Source organism: Sinocyclocheilus anshuiensis, unplaced genomic scaffold (assembly GCF_001515605.1).
Source record: "Sinocyclocheilus anshuiensis isolate Anshui unplaced genomic scaffold, SAMN03320099.WGS_v1.1 scaffold1203, whole genome shotgun sequence".
Taxonomy (NCBI): Eukaryota; Metazoa; Chordata; class Actinopteri; order Cypriniformes; family Cyprinidae; genus Sinocyclocheilus; species Sinocyclocheilus anshuiensis.
Genome location: NW_015539980.1, coordinates 244,942 through 262,034, shown reverse-complemented (window position 1 = coordinate 262,034; position 17,093 = coordinate 244,942). Strand labels below are relative to the sequence as shown.

The following is a 17,093-nucleotide window of genomic DNA, read 5'->3' as shown; positions in this document are numbered from 1 at the left end:
TATTGTTCAGTTCAATAACCATCTGCCCATAGTATTTAAGGCAGTAACAGGACTTAAAGTCAAACCTACTAACCTAACCACATGTACAATAAGTGCATCTACAAGTTCTTTTTTTTTTCTTTTTAATTTAAGATACACATTTCACAAATGGACACCATTATGACCTCTAAAACACAAGTCATGCACAATATTTTTAATAAACAAAACAGAAGCAATATACAACTCATATCCAAATGAAACAAGCACCACCTATTTTCAAACCCATGTTTAAAATGAATTTTCAGACATATCGATGTCTTTTTTTCTTTTTTTGAAATACTATACACTTTTTTTTTTTTAGAGAAACCACATTATCTATGGTTTTCGAAATGGTACGTTTGTTTGCAATGTAACAGTGGGCCAAGGACATCTGCATTGTTCATTTTTTGACCATTTTGCATGATGATTTAATCAGTGTGGGTCAATTTCTTCACCTACAGCGCTTGCTAAGTACAGTAGTATGTGACATGACTTCTCCATACTCATAATCCCATTACATCCCCAGCAATCCAATATGCATCAAACAGGCTTTTTACTCAAGGGTTTGAGTAAATGATATAGTGAGGAGATAGGTAAGATTACACAGTGCGCCACCTGGTAGTATATTGAAATACTGCTGCAAGTTTTTACACAGTGTTATCAAGCAGATGGATTCCCTGTGAAAGGCCAGTCAAGTCCATCTTGCCTGGTTTGTGTTCGCAGTGAAAACACAATCTTTCTAATGTTCAAAACCAACAAGTTCTTCTAACAATGCTTGAATGTACTTTGTGGTTTTATTTGAAAGCATCTGATAAAAATGCCTCTTTGACCCAAGAGTTAAAGTGCTTGTTAAAACCAGCCTTGCTTAGAAAATTTCATTAAAATCAGTACTAAGGTGTAAAGGAAAGCATGAAGTAGGCAGACAGGGGTATGTGTTCGATTTAAGTGCTGATTCCAGAGAGTCCTTAATCATCCAAATAGAAGTGAGGAGAGTATGAGTTCCTGACCAAAAAGACATTCAATCGAGAGAAGGTAAGTTTGACTCCTAACCTACGTATTACATCTACTCTACACATTCATGATATGCATCCAGCTGTTTACGATTCATTCGCTGGCTTCACAGTTCAGGAGTTGGATGAGGATTCATGGATTTGGGCATCTCTCTATGCTCTTGCGGACGTTAACTGTAGCTGCTCACCATTTGATCATGATCCATCTTTAGCTCTCTCGCTTATGGTGTCTCTTCTGGGATGCATAATATTAAGTATTTGAGTTATGTAGAATTTGATATGATGTTTAGGACTGGCTGATGTACAGTATATGGCTCTTCCCAAACAAATGGAACATTGAAAACATGCGATTTGAACCCAGAGATACACCGTCGACCCATTTCCTTTAATGAAGATGCTTAAAATGTGTAAAAATGTCAACATATAATGCCCCTCTATTGAGTTACCTGATATTTTAGTCAAAACGGGTTTTTTTTCTTAAATCACGCAGTGCCTACTTTTCTAGATGGTTGAACAGATGCATCATAAACCAGACTTCATGATTATGTGCTCATAATATAAACGCAATCTTTTGTATTTTGGCAACTTGCTTCTTTACGAAGAGCTCGAACAATTCTGAATTTCCGTGATATTTCAGTAATTTCATTCCTTCAAACGAGTGGGCAAGTAATTTTTTCTTCATTTTTCATTAATCATAAAAAAAAATAAATACAAGACAAACTCTCATCAATGTAAGTAGCAACAACAGGAGAAAAAAAAAAAAACTACCAACAGTGGAGGCGACCACTCGGGAAAATGATTGTCAAAGAAAAAAGGGGATTATTTGGCACACAACACTCTCTGCTACCAATGGTTAACTTAGTTTGTACATCATACAACAATATTGTACAAATTTGGTCCTTCACTAAGAATTATATTAACATTTAAGCACAGATGTGCTCAAAAAGAAACAATACTGTTTACCGAAGAACAATTCACATAGAAAAAAAAACAAATCATATTACTGAATGCAAGAAAAAGAGAAAAGTTTTCCAATTGCCCCATTGGAGAATAATTTAACTCTTAAAAACAAACTTTCAGTTGGGACTAAACGGCTAAGATACTTACCATAACAACAATAATTACAATGACCGTGATGCTATACACATGAACAACCGTGCTGTGTGATTTATCGTATGAAGGTCCGGCTGGCGACGAGACAAGATCGCGCAGCCCAACACAAATCTCAAAGGTGACTTCCAGCATTTACTTTTTGAGACAGTGGCTTACAAACGGCATTGAGCCTTCGGGGGAAAGTTAGCATGCTAGTTGTGGGCTTGCTTAAGTGCTTCTATTGCCATTGGAAATCAACGTTGATGTCTACAGTAATGGTCTACTGTAAGACTTCGGCTGTGAGTTAACAGAAAGGAAACCTTGGTACAGTGCTGTAGAAAATCAACGTGAGAATGGAATGCTGAGTAGAAACGGTTCAAATCTCCAGTTGAAGAAACACTCAACTACCCTGTCCACTCAAGCCTTCCAGGGCTTCTCCGAGAACATGTTAAAACCCCTTGAGAGCAGTCTCTATGAAATGCATATCATTGAAAATGAGGTGGAGAGGTGATTTGAGAGTCATTCGAATGCCTCTTGAATTAGCTGATGAGGAGGGAACTTCACTATAGTGGCTAGCTGCAGACAGGAAAGATGCTGTATGGCTGGGATTCGGTGAGTTCATTCGTGTTTTTATACCTCTCCCGTCTGTGATTCACTCAACAGTTCGTTCTCCTCCTTGCGCACATCGTGGTGGTTCGTCTACTGTTGCATTGCTGGCCTTCACAAGCTCGTTTTGACGCATCTTCATGTTGGTCTCTTGCCCTCTCCTCCTTTCTCCCTCCATCTCTCCTTTATCTTGTTGGTGTTCTCAGATGTTGTTGAGGGGGTGAAAGGAGCTCGTCTCTGACGGCCCTCCTCCTATGTTGAGCCAGGCATCCAAGGAGTTCTGGGAGGATGAATGCAGATTGGTATTCTCAGACAGAGAGAGCATCATTGCATAAGCCTGGATGGAGAAAAGGAGGACAGTTCAATCGCAAAGCCAAAACATTCGTCATCTGTTAATTAGGGTCTGTGCATTTCAGAAGCTAGCATGTTCTGTACTCATAAATAGACAATTTATCAGTCATTATTTACTCTTTTCAAATCCACATGCATGTTATTTTGAGCTGCTTATTGAATGCTCAACAGAAAACAAAATAACAGCATTCGGAAACAATGCAAAATAAACTAGAAATTATTGAAATTATTTCTTATAAATTGGATATGAATTCTTAAAATATAAGGAGGAATTCAAAAGCAGACTTTTTCCTGTCGAAGCACAATATTAAAGGACAACCGTTAACTTGCATTTAAGATACACACATATAAGACATGTAACAAGTCCACATGAAATGTTGAGACCAGAGGACAGTATAAAGTTATAAATGAAACAGAAAGATAATAGTGTTAGTTATGTTAATGCCATTCACTTAATATTTTTATCAATGTTGAACATTGAAAATATTATTTCTAAAACAAAATTAAAAATGACAATGATTAGGCAGTGCAAAATCTGCATGTAGTTTTATTATATTTTTTCCCCCTGCATCGATTATTGCAGGAATTCCCAACCGTTTCAGTCAAAAATTGCACATTTTAAATCTACAATCTCAATTTTAAAGAAACCTTAACCTTTCAGTAAATATACTTAATTTGTGTGTTTGTGTGTGTGTTTATACTAATTATAATATATATAGAGAGTTTATACTAAATATTTAGTAGTCAGGTTGAGTATATTATTAGCATGTGTATATACTATAATGAATAACATATTTACTTGAAGTACCCCTCATATTTTAAAATGAATATTTTAATAATTAAGTATCACAGTTGCATGTTCGAAGAACTCTGACGTTGGTTAATGGTCATATGACATGCAAGCAAACAAATACATTTAATTGAATTTAATTTTACAATTTAATTACTTGTTAGCTTTTCATTAAACTCACAAACCCCAGTTTAAGAAACCTTGATGTAATGTAAAGTTTAATGCACGTCATGTTGTTAATAACAATGAATGGGATATATTGTCTTTCTCTTTGTATTTTTATATCAATACGGTACAAAATTATCCTATTTAAAGCAATGGGATAAACGAGTAATCTAAAAGAAATCAAAAAGTAGTCTTATTAAGTAGTCTGATAGTCTTATGTTACCTAAAATGTGTAATGATTACGTTATTAACTACAATTTTTGTCATGTAATTTGGAATCAGTATCAGACTACAATTTGTAAGTAATCTACTCGGCTCTGTGTATATATAAAACAAACAAACAAACAAACAAACCTTAATCTATTATTATTCATTATAGTATGCTAATAATATACTCAACTTGACAATATGCTATATCATTTGCCTCTTTTTTTAACATTTTTGTCACAGTCTACCACAAAACCCCTGGTTGGGAAGCTCTGGAAGTTTGACAAAACTAAAAATAACTTTTTTTGTCCATATTCATAAGATGCCCTTTGACTCTCTTTCCTTCTCTTGACACTGGCGTGGTAGCAGCTCTCTGGAGCAGGTCACATACCTGTGTTTTAGCCTGCCTGAAAAGTGTTTCTTTCAGCGCCTCCGACTCTACCGAGGTGCTAAAAATGTCTTTAATGTCATAGGGCTCCTCGCCAGCCTTATGGGACTCCAGGCCTTTGGGGAAACCAGCCAGAGGTTCCAGATCTAACAGGCCTGCATCCTCCTCAATACACCTGTACCGGGATAGGGAGGGGTGTGGAGAGGGGAGGGACCCTCAGTTAGCCCAACAACCGCATTCTAAATATTGGAACTGGATGCATTTGAGGAGCATGCAGTGGATGAGATGGTGGCAGAACATGGAAAATATAAGTGGTCATCACACTAGCGGACGAAAGCACGAAACGAATGGACATTCAAGTTCAAGAACTGTCCATGCAGAATTGAACGAGATGCTGGGAAAAACGGAATAAGCGTCCATTGCACTTGAATAAAATATTCCACGGAATACTGATCATTGAAACATTTAGATGCCAGTGGCATTACAGCAGAAATTCTATTTAGGATGAGGACAGTGAAGGAGAGAACAGAAATGCAATAGAACTGGATGCTTTTTTAAATTCTATTGAACTGTATGGGTGCAAAATTGATTGTTTTCTTTGTTTTGGCAAGCCAAAGTTTCAATGATTAAACAGGCAGATGACTAGATGCTGATTAGTTGTGTTAGTTTAAGATGACTGACAGACAATGAGGGATCACGGCAGCAAACATTATGTGAAACAATGAATGTCGATTCAACAACATCTAACGGCTACAACGAGCAGTGTTCCACAGACACTCTGTTCCACAATCTGGTGAGCTGCCTTGCTGTCTGCTTAAGGAACTTCCTTGTGCCTTCGAAGGCAGCATTCTGAATTGATTTAGAACATTCAACATACAGTAGGCAGAAACTCAGCATTCTGGGAGTGCCTGCTTGATCAGAGATACCTATAGTTATGCCTTCAGGAACAGCTCTGCAGCTCACTGGGTTTTGGAACAGATCTGTAGTGTTGAATGCCCACTGTACTTCTGTTGCTTGGTAACGATGTTACATACGATTAATTTTCGTTCTCTACTTCTGATCTTAAATAAACACTCAACCAAAACGGAATCCTTTTCGCTTTATAAAATGTAACTTTACAAGATTATAAGTAAGCCAAAAGTTTGGAATAATTGCTTTTTTTTTTTGTTCCTCACATGCTCACAAATGCTGCATTAATTTAATCAGAAATACAGCAAAAACTATTAAAAAGTTAAATTAATCGCGATTAATCGCATCCAAAATAAACATTTTTGTTTACATAATATATGAGTGTGTACTGTGTATATTTATTATGTATATATAAATACACACACATGTATGCATATATTTAATAAAAATATGCTATGTTTATATATTAAATATATTTATATATAATATAAAATATAATAAATATATACTGTACGTGTGTGTATTTGTATATACATAATGAATACACACAGCACACATACATATAGTATGTAAACAAAAACTTTTATTTTGGATGCAATTAATTGCGATGAATCGTTTGACAGCGCTAATTTTAATATATTTTACAATCACATGATCCTTCAGAAATCATTGTAATATGCTGATTTGCTGCTCAAGAAATATTTATTATTATTATTATTATCAATGTAAAAAAAAAGATGTGCTGCATATTTTTGTGGAAATCATGATACTGCTTTAGTATTTTGATGAATTGAAGTTTCACCTAATTTATTTGAGATAGAAATGGTTTGTATCATTGTAAATGCCTTTATTGTCAATTTTGATCAATTTAATGCACCCTTGTTTATCACAGGAATAAATTATCATTATACATTTCATTTTATATAAATTCTAAATAATATGAATACATTAATTTTAAAATACATGATGGTAGAAAAGTTAATTTAAATGGTAATAATTCATAATATAACTGTTTTACTGTATTTTTGATTAAATAAACGCAGCCTTGAGAGCATAAGAGACTTCTTTCAGCAACATTATATATATTTTTTTTTTCACATTTTTGACTAGTAGTATACATACAGTTTATATACATATTATAAAAAAGCCAGATTGCAAATTGAATTAATGATAAATAATATAGCTTACACTACTCATACAACTTTCTTAAAGTCAGCATGAGATCAGAATTAATGTGTATTGTTTTATTGCTTGATTGAATTGTTTCTTCTTCTTTTTTATTTTATTTTACACGTTGCAGTCAAATGAATTGAAAAACGTGACTTTCACAAATAATAGAAAGGTAGGATTAGAATTGTGTATCTTTTGCAAGTTTGAGTGTTCATTTAGGTGAGCGTTGGCCAGTTTAAGCTCTTCTCCAGTAAACAGACAGATGTGTTTGGCTGACCTGCGCGTGTGTTCGTAAGGCATAGGGAGAGGGGTCGGCTCCTCGTCCTCGTCGTAGGTGCCCTGCACCATAGTGGCGGGAGAGGCCGTCTCGTCCTGCGACTTTTCTGTCAACGAGCCTTCCTCGTCTTCATCATCTCCCTCCATCTCCTCATCTTCCTCCTCCAGTTTTGAGGTGGTGTGAGCGTGACTCTGAGGCTCTTCCTCCTCCGTCAACTCTGACCTGTAATGCAAACAGTCGTCATTTAGTTTTACATATGACCATTTTCATCATCATTTTGATGCTTTGAATTCAACAGGCTGATTTTACTACTGTACTTTTAACATCTCTATATGTAAACAACATCTGCTATTACTGGAGAAGCTCTTTGCAAACAAAATGAGTAAAAATACCAATTTGAATACTTGGATTTTGAATACTAAATATTTGCTGATATGTAAACAGGAAAGGTCACAGCAAAAATCTTTTTTCTTAATCAGCATTTTTGTCATGACTAATCCAAAATATGTTTTCAGATAATCAGAAATCTGATTTTTTTTGTAAATGTAAATGTATGTAATTTTAATGATCCTTAGAAGTTGCACTGAAAACCAGAACCAACATGCTTTTGAAAATGAATGAATGGAAATTATTTTTTTCAATGTGATTTCTGAATGACCCATTCATACTGTTTTATATAAAAAGAAAAATACTTTTTTTCCCCATGATGTGTCCCCTTTAAAATACTCAGTTCTTATAATGGCCTGTTTTATTTTTTTTGAGGGAAACAATATCCCTAGCAGAAGGAACACTCTTAAAAATAAAGGTGCTTAAAAGGTTCTTCACAGAGATGCCATAGAAGAACCATTTCTGGTTCCACAAAGAACCATTCAGTCAAAGGTTCTTTAAAGAACCATCCCTTTCTTACCTTTTCATAATCTGAAGAACCTTCTGTGAACTTTTCGTGAAAAACAGAAAGGTTCTTCAGATGTTAAAGGTTCTTTATGGAACCATTTAGACAAAAAGGTTCTTCTATGGCATCGTGAAGCACCTTTATTTTCAAGAGTGAAGTCTCCTGCCTTATGTCTTCGTGTCTGCATTTCAGTGATTATTTTTCATGTTCATAGCTATCATCTTGCTTTTTCCCATCCGAGTTTCAACCAACTCGGGAATTCAACTTTAAAAAAAATTTGACTTTCATTTGTCATACCCCTTTTTTTTATGTGGTTGCACATTTTAGAACTTCCTTAACCACATTTCTAATGGCCGCTGGCGATGAGTTTTTATGTCCTTGGGCAATGGAGACAACTATGACATCTAACTACACCTCCCAAAATACCGGATCAAATAATAAGCTATTTTCACCCGTAGAGTCCATTGTGGTAATTCTCTCATCATAATCTGACTGCCAAATATCAGTGCTGTGCTGCTCTCTGGGTTGCCATCCATCATTTCGGACTGGGCAGTAATTCTCCTGCCTGGCCGGAGCTCGAAAACACAGATCCACGAATGACAAACACACCGATTTTGCAATTAATGACAGACATTTCTTGCGAGCGTGGCAATGATGAATTGGCTAATTTCAGAGAGGCGAGACAGAGCGAGCTATACAGGTCACGAGCAATCATCATGGTTTGTCTCATTGCCACCGAGTTCCAGAGAACGCGGATGTTCTGCAAAGCAGCTATCAGCACTGCGCCGTTCCACTACCTCTCTTTTTCCAAACCTTTCAGCTTATGATATCATTGCGTGCACTCCTCCAAAGCCGCTTTTACTTCAGCGCTCTGAAACTCACTTCTATTGAGCCAGACAAATGTCGAGTGGGAGGAGGAGGGGGTCGTAAGGTGGGTGGTTAAGCTATGTGAGGTGTAGACTTACCAAAAACGAAAAAAAGGGAACAAGAAGAACTGCTTGTTTCCCATTTTCCATCATGCTTAAATATCCCATAATCAAATTTGCCCTGGCCTGAGAGAAAGTCCATGCCACGTGGGAGACAGCAGCGGTCCTGCCACAGACCTGCGCTTTGTCTCTCAGTCTAAACATGTCAGAGTGCTGTTTGCGTTAGCTGCGAGGAAGGGGGGTCCGTCAATGCAGCGCACAGATAAATGTCTCAGTCTGAGGGTCCCCTGATAGAGCTAAACCTGAAGTCCCCTACAGACTGACAGTCAAACTCAGTCTCAAACACTATTAACCCAGCTGCAGGGAAATCATGCAAGTCCGGGAAAGCAGATCACGTCTTTTCCCACTTTTTCCATTCACGGAGGAAAAGAAAGGAAGAGTACCTGAATTTCTCTTTCATAGCTCATTAGATTTAATGAAGTGCTTCATTTAAGTATCGACTTTGTCTCAGATGTTTCTCCTAACATTCCTTCGGAGTAAAAAGTGTTGACGCGCAGTGAAAGCATAAGGGGCCATTCTTTTAAAAAAGTGTTTCTAGAACACATATTTTCTCATTTTCGCATCTCATTTGAGCATCAACTACGTCTTAAATGTTTCTCTGAAAATGCCTTGTACAGGAGAAATACAAATAAGGTTAAATGAGACAACTGTTGCCATCAGTAGTGTTGGGGGAGTTACGTAATCAGATTACTTTTCTAGTAAAGTAATAGATTACTTTTAAAGTTACTTTTTTCACAAGTATCGCAAGTTACTTGGTTTTCTATAAAGAGTAATTAAGTAACGCAATTAGTTGCTTTTTATGGAGCAACGCAATATTGTAATGCATTACATTAAATTTACAAGAAAATATCTGTTTCTTTTTCGAATATGTAACGCAAGTTACTCTGTTTTCCCATTTATTCACTGACATCTCTCCTGTCCCCATGTTGAGAGAAATCTGGAGTGAGGTGCAGAGGTTCTTCCTTCAGCCTGAGGCTTATTCATTTAACTTTTGGTGTGAAATGGCCTTTAAAGTTGCCAAAAATATAAGTTTTGGATTTTTGTTAAAAATAAATAAGCAAGCCCAGCTCAGGTCACAAAGAGTAATGCAAAAGTAACAATACACTGCTTTCTATAAAAATAAACTATAAGTTACTTTTATGGAGTAACGCAATTAGTTACTTTTTATGGAGTAACACAATATTGTAATGGATTACTTTTAAAAGCAACTTTCTGCCGAGTCCCCGCTTATATGGAGCGATGAAACGAATGTGGATACTAGTATAGCTCAGATAATTGACTTCTCAGTTATGTCTCATTAATGTTTAAGGCATTACTGGGATAGCTTCTAAAAACTCAAGAAGAAGCAAATGCGAGATTTTAATCTTTTTCACGGGAGAAAAACTTAAAAGGGAGGAGACTTTACAAAATTCACATTTTTTAGGTTTTTAATCTCATTGCTTTATAGGAGAAACAAATGAGATATGACATGTTGTATTATTTCCTTCAGAGTAAAAAAGACCGAAGGAGAAATTAGTAGAAAAAAACGTTCCACCATGAATGCAGACTGGCTGCACAAGAGTGACAGAAGGCGAGAGAGAAACGGGCAAACGTCATGAAATATGACGCATGAGCGCAGAGGGGAATGTTGCAGCTGCCTGTCCATTCGAAGCGGGTGTTTCTGTGAGGCTGATTTGCAGGGAGACAAAACAGAGCACTTATTTGAATTACAGATATTAAAATGCCAGGCCTGCTTGTACGAGTCAGGACAGGACTATTGATCCCAGATGGCAGTGTGAGGTTTCGGCCCACGCGGCGAGGCAGAGGCATCGGGTCTCTGCTGGAGTGTGGAGGAACCGAAAAACTGAGGAGGACCAATTACGCGTCTAAACAAGAATGCATGTGTTCGGCCGTGTATCTGTTCGTATGCATTTGTCTGTGTGAATTACCTAAACCAAACTCTGAAGCAACGTGAACCTGGCCACACACCGACAGTCGTGCTGACGGTTCATGACTTTGGCAGTAATGAGCTTTTGTTTGGTGTTTTCATAAGCCGATGGAATGTGCTCCCTGATGTGTATCTGGCTGTGCTTAATGCAGAACAGAACTCAACAAGGTGAAATGACTTATTGAGATGTCCCGACTGAAGGCGAAGCCTGTAATGGGTGCCGCCACACGCACGCGGCTGGCCCAGCAGTACCACAGTCCTCCACTAGAGGACAGACTGTAACTTCAGCAGGTTATGCGGTTTGTTGCCATTGCTTCAAAATATATTCTGTGCATGTGTGTGTTTGTGCGTGTGTGCGAGCTCGTACCTTTTCTCCGAGGAGCTACAGGCCTGGTTCAGCTCACTTTTGGAGATGAAGTTCCTAATCTCTGAGAAATACGAGTCCTCCTTCTCATCCAAAAGTGCATGATTGTCAGATTCAGAGTTCGGTGAGGAAATATTTGTTTCTAAATTCGAGAGGATCCCAGACTGCTGACTCACTACAACAAATAAGTAGAAAAAAATATAGATTAATACATTATTTACTAAACTTATTAAACAAGAAAGACTGAGGGAGATATCTAAACAAATACAACTGTAGTTTATAAGGTTGCATCTGATCTTTTTTTTGCATTTATTCACTTATATTTTATGGTCACATTTTATTTTAAAGTCCAATTCTCGCTATTAACAAGGACATTTGCCTCAATCAACTCCTAATTTGCTGCTTATTAATAGTTAGTAAGGTAGTTGTTAAATGTAGGTATGGGGTAGGATTAGGGATGTAGAATATAGTCATGCATAATATGTGCTTTATAAGTACTGATAAACAGACAATACAGTATGTTAATAATATGCATGCTAATAAGCAACTAAATAGTGAGAACTGGTCCCTACTAAAGTGTTAACTTTATTATATATTATTACACGGCTCTGTGGAATACTTGATTCTGATTGGTCAATCGCGCCATCCAGCGGTATGTTACTCCCAGATAACAACCGCCAAATGGAATAACACACCGCTCATCCGGGTACTACGAGTTATCTTGACCGCTACTACTTATATGCTTAACGAGTCACTCCGCTATCGTTGACTGTCTGGCGCCATCTTGTGACTGAAAACACTTAACCACCGCGTTACAATGGAAGACTTCAGCATTAATTTCAACATACTGTATATGGTAAAAACAACTGTTTATTGTAATTAGTGATACGACTGTACATTATGCCTTAAATGTTCGTATTGTCTGACTTCAAAAGGCTCAAAAAAGTTTGTTAGGAACTGTTTTTCGTCGCGGAAGTTTTGTGTAAGAGCTAATAAAATATTTCAACTCAAGTCAATATTTCGTGTCTAATTTACTTGAGACAAGTAGCCGTGTAATAAGCAGGATAATGTACATCCAGCCGGTTGTTATCGCAGAATAAACCCCTTCAGGCTGATACAAGACCCCTCAGCAGATAACAACCGGCTGGATGTACATTATCCCTTACTTAACATCTGCACATTTATTTATTTTGTTTATTTTAAGTATTTTTTTTAGCATTAATCACTTAATCCTAAGTAAATAAAGTAAATAAATAAAAAAGAAAATCATGAAAATAATACAGTCACATAAAGTTTAGTAAAATGTATCTTAAATAAGTAAGTAAATAAATCAATCAATCAATCAATAAAAGCATCTTAGATTTGAGTTCCAAATTAAAATATATTTAAATGATTAGAAATGATTTAGAGTAAAGTGAAACTGATTTTACCTGGAATATTCTCATGTTCATGCTTCTTTAAGTGGCGGTCCAGATTGGTCTGTTGACCGAAGCAGCGATTGCAAAGGTGGCACTTGAACGGCTTTTCCTTGTTGTGAATGTTACGAACATGTCGCTGGAGGTTGGAGGAGATGCTGAATGAACGGTCACAGTATTTACATCTATACGGGAGAAAAGCACAAGTCAAATCAATCTTATATGAGGTTTCTATTGGGCTGAAACAATAATCAAAAGCTGTAGAATACATCAGCGTGCACACTGACACCATTTTGGGGCTTGTATGCATGCATTAAACATTCAGAAAAATTGGGCATGATCCACATTTTAGTATAACTCTAACGAATCCTGTATTGTACTGTCACAATGCTTGGTGACAATGACCCCCCCCCCCAAGAGGCTGACAAAGGTAGTGCAAACAGCTTTGAAGGTATGTTGACCAGCGTAAGATATCTAAAGTTAACTATATTCTTTTCACAGAAAGCATGAAAACAAACACCCCCTTGTGTCCTTTTATGGCTCATTGTTTTGCCATCATGATTTTCCTTCATGTAAGCCAAAGAAATGTTCTTTGTGGCCTTGTAAACAAGATAGATGATGAAATAAAGTACATTTTCCCTATTTTGATATTCCTCATTTTAATATATATTTTTTCAGTATGAGATATGAGATGTCCTCTGTGTGTCAGGGTTCGGCTCTCTGTAGCTCACTTGTTCAGATCAGACAGAATAGGCAGGAGAACATCAGTTTAATGTGCTGATAAACAAACATCGCAGCGAGGCAGTGTCAGGAGTTCGCCGGACAGTGCCTCCTTTGTTGGGTGGCCGGCGTAGCTTAGACTCCCTCGGTCGCTGCAAAGTTGACTTTCAGGGCTAATTGCTTTGGGAAAATCGCTCGTCATCAAGTGCTCAGAATCAAGATGCAGGCCCCTTTTTATGTTCCAGTTTATTTTGCGAGCAAATGTGTGCGCGCTTCTGCACAGCCCGATTTTCCAGACTTGGCACATCACGGTTCATAGAGAATGGTAAAACGCCAAGACAACGGTCCTTTTTTTTTTTTAAAGTCAGTCTTTTCTACCCCCCAGTTTGTTTATGTTCATTACTTGGTCCAGAGGGACTTTAAATTACTTCATCGTCTCTGTTCTTTTTTCCTCTGTTACAATGACTGTACATGAAGCGTTACAATCCGAATGGGGTCTTTCAATGGTCAGACCTAGTGGGCCAATTTCGCTGCATAGAGTAGCTGATAGCATCTACAGCAGGCAAATAACCTACTACAATGAAGCCTGAAGCCGGCCCGCTCTGATATTGGCCTGACTCGGCCCTTTTTTGCTGAAAGTAAGATGGGGAGATGCTGATGATGTCTGCTATTTGTTAGGGTAAATTGTTTCTAAATGAGCTAATCAGGGGATTGTTGTGAATGAGCCAGGCATGTAGCGCTCGTGTCCCATGGGAGGCTCTCTATCTCGTCGAGTGTGTTCACAGGGCTCTATGGTAGATTTGTAGAACTCAAAGAGGGGTTTGATTTCACCTGACCCTTTTTGTACGCTTAGAAAAACTCGTGTGAAACTGATATACATGTTACAGAACTACCAAATGTTTTTTTTTTCAGTACGATAAAATAAACTACATTTGTACACTTTCTTAAGAAAAAGTGATGCTAGAGTGTTCACATTGCTATGTTTTTAGAGTGTTTTTATGTGTTTTAAAAACATTGGGTATGGGTAGTTGCTATGTGGTTGCTTGCTTGCTTTCATCTTATCATCTGCTAAGCAAAAATCGTATATGTGTAATAACACACCTTAACAAGCGGCAAAATGTGAGGCAAAATTCATGTCTGTTGCATGTCAAATTTTATTGCCTATGGTCAAGGGTTTGCTGAAATCCCTAACTCTGAAGCACCACTATTAAGAGATTTTCCCTCATAAATTACTGTTTTCACTTATATTTGTTCAGAAAGTGGACTGTTAAGAAGCCTTTGGCAGTAAAGGTCTTTCTTGTCTTACATCTTAGTCATGCCTGGGTCAAAATATCACTTAAAACTTTTAAAGCCCCCCATTTCCAAAGTGCCCCCATCACCCTCATACAGAGGACTTTCCACAGCTGGTTAGTAGCCAAATCAATGATAATTAAGCCGTTCTATAAACAGAGCATGGATGTCTCCAGGGTGCTATTACCAGCCAACATTGTCCAGAGCTTGCACTACCTCCAAAACATCTGCGCAGACAAAATCAATCTTCTTTCTTTTTTGATTACACTGCCTCTAATTTCTCATGTCTTTCATTGTTTCTGTTATATTTCTCAGCTTGTATTGCAAAGCAATACTCAAGAATACATCTCATGTGCTCATCACATAACAAACTGTCCGTGTGTGTTTTTTTGCATCTACTTGTATATCAGTCTGGGAACGTCAAGCATGAGTAAAATCTATTTCTCATGTTTTCAAAAAGAGCAGGTAAGACTCAAGTGGGAATAAACCTTTGGATTACAAAGTGATGTGGAATGGTTGGATTTTCGGCTATATTGTTTGTGTTGGATGACTGTGTGGCTCTGCACCAAAAGCCATGTAAAGTTACTTGAATGTATGCATATGTGGTAGAAAAAGTCTAAAAAAAATTAGCTGACTACATTATAGACACATTTCCAATACAAGTGCAATTCTAATTCTAATAATAATTAGCACATTATTTGCTGTCTACTTTGATGCATAGTAAAGTATCGTGTCATTAGCTTAGCAACATGCTAATGTCAAACCACTGGAATACATTGTGAGGTAAATCTCAAGGTACAAAGCTTGAGAATTTCAGTACTGCATTTGTGTGTGTGTAGGTCTAAGAGTGGCTTACCTGTAGGGTTGTTCTCCTGTGTGTGTTCGTAAGTGCCTTGTAAGATTAGCTGACCTGGGAAAGATTTTCCCACAGTACCTGCAAAGGGTGAAAACTAGACTTTGATACAGTTGTCCAGCATTGTTACAACTCCCATTTTCAGAGGGTTGTAACTCATTGTCTGGGCATATTCAATGTCAAAAAAGCAGAGTATTGATACATTTATTTCTAAATATTTTATTTCTCTGTTAGGTGTGTATTAATGTATACCTCTAAATATGATGATATGTTAGAAATGATTTAAATAAAGCTGCAGAGTTAAAGGAATCATGTAAGGATGTGTTTACTCTTTTTTCATGACTGGCGCTCACCTGCAGGTGTATCGCTCCTTGCCTTTGCGTAAGATAGCATCGGAGAGAGAAGGAGGTGGGGAGCGGAAGTTAAAAAGGTGGTGTGAGGAGTGCTGGAGGGAATTGGGAGCATCCAGTTTCAGAGCGCTAAAGCTTTCCAACTTCTCAGTCATGTTTTCCATCGCAGACACCTGAGGAGAGAACACGAGGCGAGTTCAGAGAGGAATACTCTGTGTTTGATGCACAGCTCAGGGGCTCATTTAATCAGAAACTTCTCTTGAATTGATTTTGTGTGAGATTAGGAGCCATCTGGGAGTAAGAAACTTATTTTTTTTTTTGTATTTGTTTAGGGCAGATGCATGAAGAACAAAATAACAGCAGTGGTGAGGAGCTCTGACAGAGAGCCTGGGAGTTTGCATCATAACCAGACAGGATGGAAAGCTGGAGGAAGTTTTATATCAGAAGGTCGAGTCTTGATTGTGCTGTTCAAGAGTGACCTCCCTAACCTATGGCACATTGGCAGCCACTCGAGCAGCCCCTTGGGAGCACCCGGCTCCTACTTAGTTCCCAACAAATCTCTGAGAGAAGCATCTGAATGAGCCATTCACCTCCATAAGCGGTAATCATACAATGCAGTTTAAGATACCCCTCGCTGATAGTACTTCCCCTGCTGCAGAACAAAGGGTTTGCTATGCGGCTCTATGGCCAAAAACAGCTTACATCCTTCCTACTTTTGGATATGGATAAACACAGAGACAGACAGTGTGTTTTAATTTATTTACACATGTCTCGATATCACCTTGATTCTCTTAGTGTTTTAGTCTAGAATATTTAACAGGCAATGGTGCTATTGGTAATGCGTATACCTTTAAATAACCATGGTCGCATATTTGATTTTCATTTGCTTTAAAGGGATCCCCGGGTATTAAGACATGTATAGCTTAATATAACGTAAATGATGTCCCTTATTTAAATATACAGTATAGTAGAAACCCCATGAAAGATGTATGTTATTTAAAAAAATTGACATGGTTTTTGGAGTATGCCATTTTTATGTGCACAGTACATTCTGCGTCGATGACGTCAAATGGTTGCACTCGGTGAGCTACTGGCGCTTATTTCTATAGTCTTTGGCTTTTTACCGCAACACAACTCAGAATACACAACTCAGAAAATAAAATACTGATACGATATCACATTGTGTGACTTTTGGTTGTAATTTTCAGTCGAAGGGCAACAAGAGAAGCAATGCAAGACTTCACAAGAAGAGGAGAAAAGAATGGGAAGAAGCTTCTTTTTTCACTCCACTTTAGTCCTGATGCCTTTGAGTC

The 17,093-nt window shown here is 37.6% G+C and overlaps 1 protein-coding gene across 4 annotated transcripts in view; it reads right to left on the bottom strand.

Annotated features, from left to right (window-relative positions):
- Positions 1-324: 324 nt before the first annotated feature.
- Positions 325-17,093, bottom strand: part of prdm16 (PR domain containing 16) — a 31,639-nt gene continuing 14,870 nt past the window's right edge. For all 4 annotated transcript variants that reach the window (XM_016484305.1, XM_016484302.1, XM_016484303.1 and 1 more), the window contains 7 exons: positions 15,784-15,953; positions 15,434-15,511; positions 12,583-12,752; positions 11,156-11,327; positions 6,984-7,205; positions 4,631-4,802; positions 325-3,063 (listed from right to left, as the gene is read on the bottom strand). In XM_016484305.1, coding sequence (XP_016339791.1) covers positions 2,929-3,063; positions 4,631-4,802; positions 6,984-7,205; positions 11,156-11,327; positions 12,583-12,752; positions 15,434-15,511; positions 15,784-15,953 — 1,119 coding nt within the window. In that variant the 3' untranslated portion in view covers positions 325-2,928. The remainder of the gene's footprint in view (positions 3,064-4,630; positions 4,803-6,983; positions 7,206-11,155; positions 11,328-12,582; positions 12,753-15,433; positions 15,512-15,783; positions 15,954-17,093) is intronic.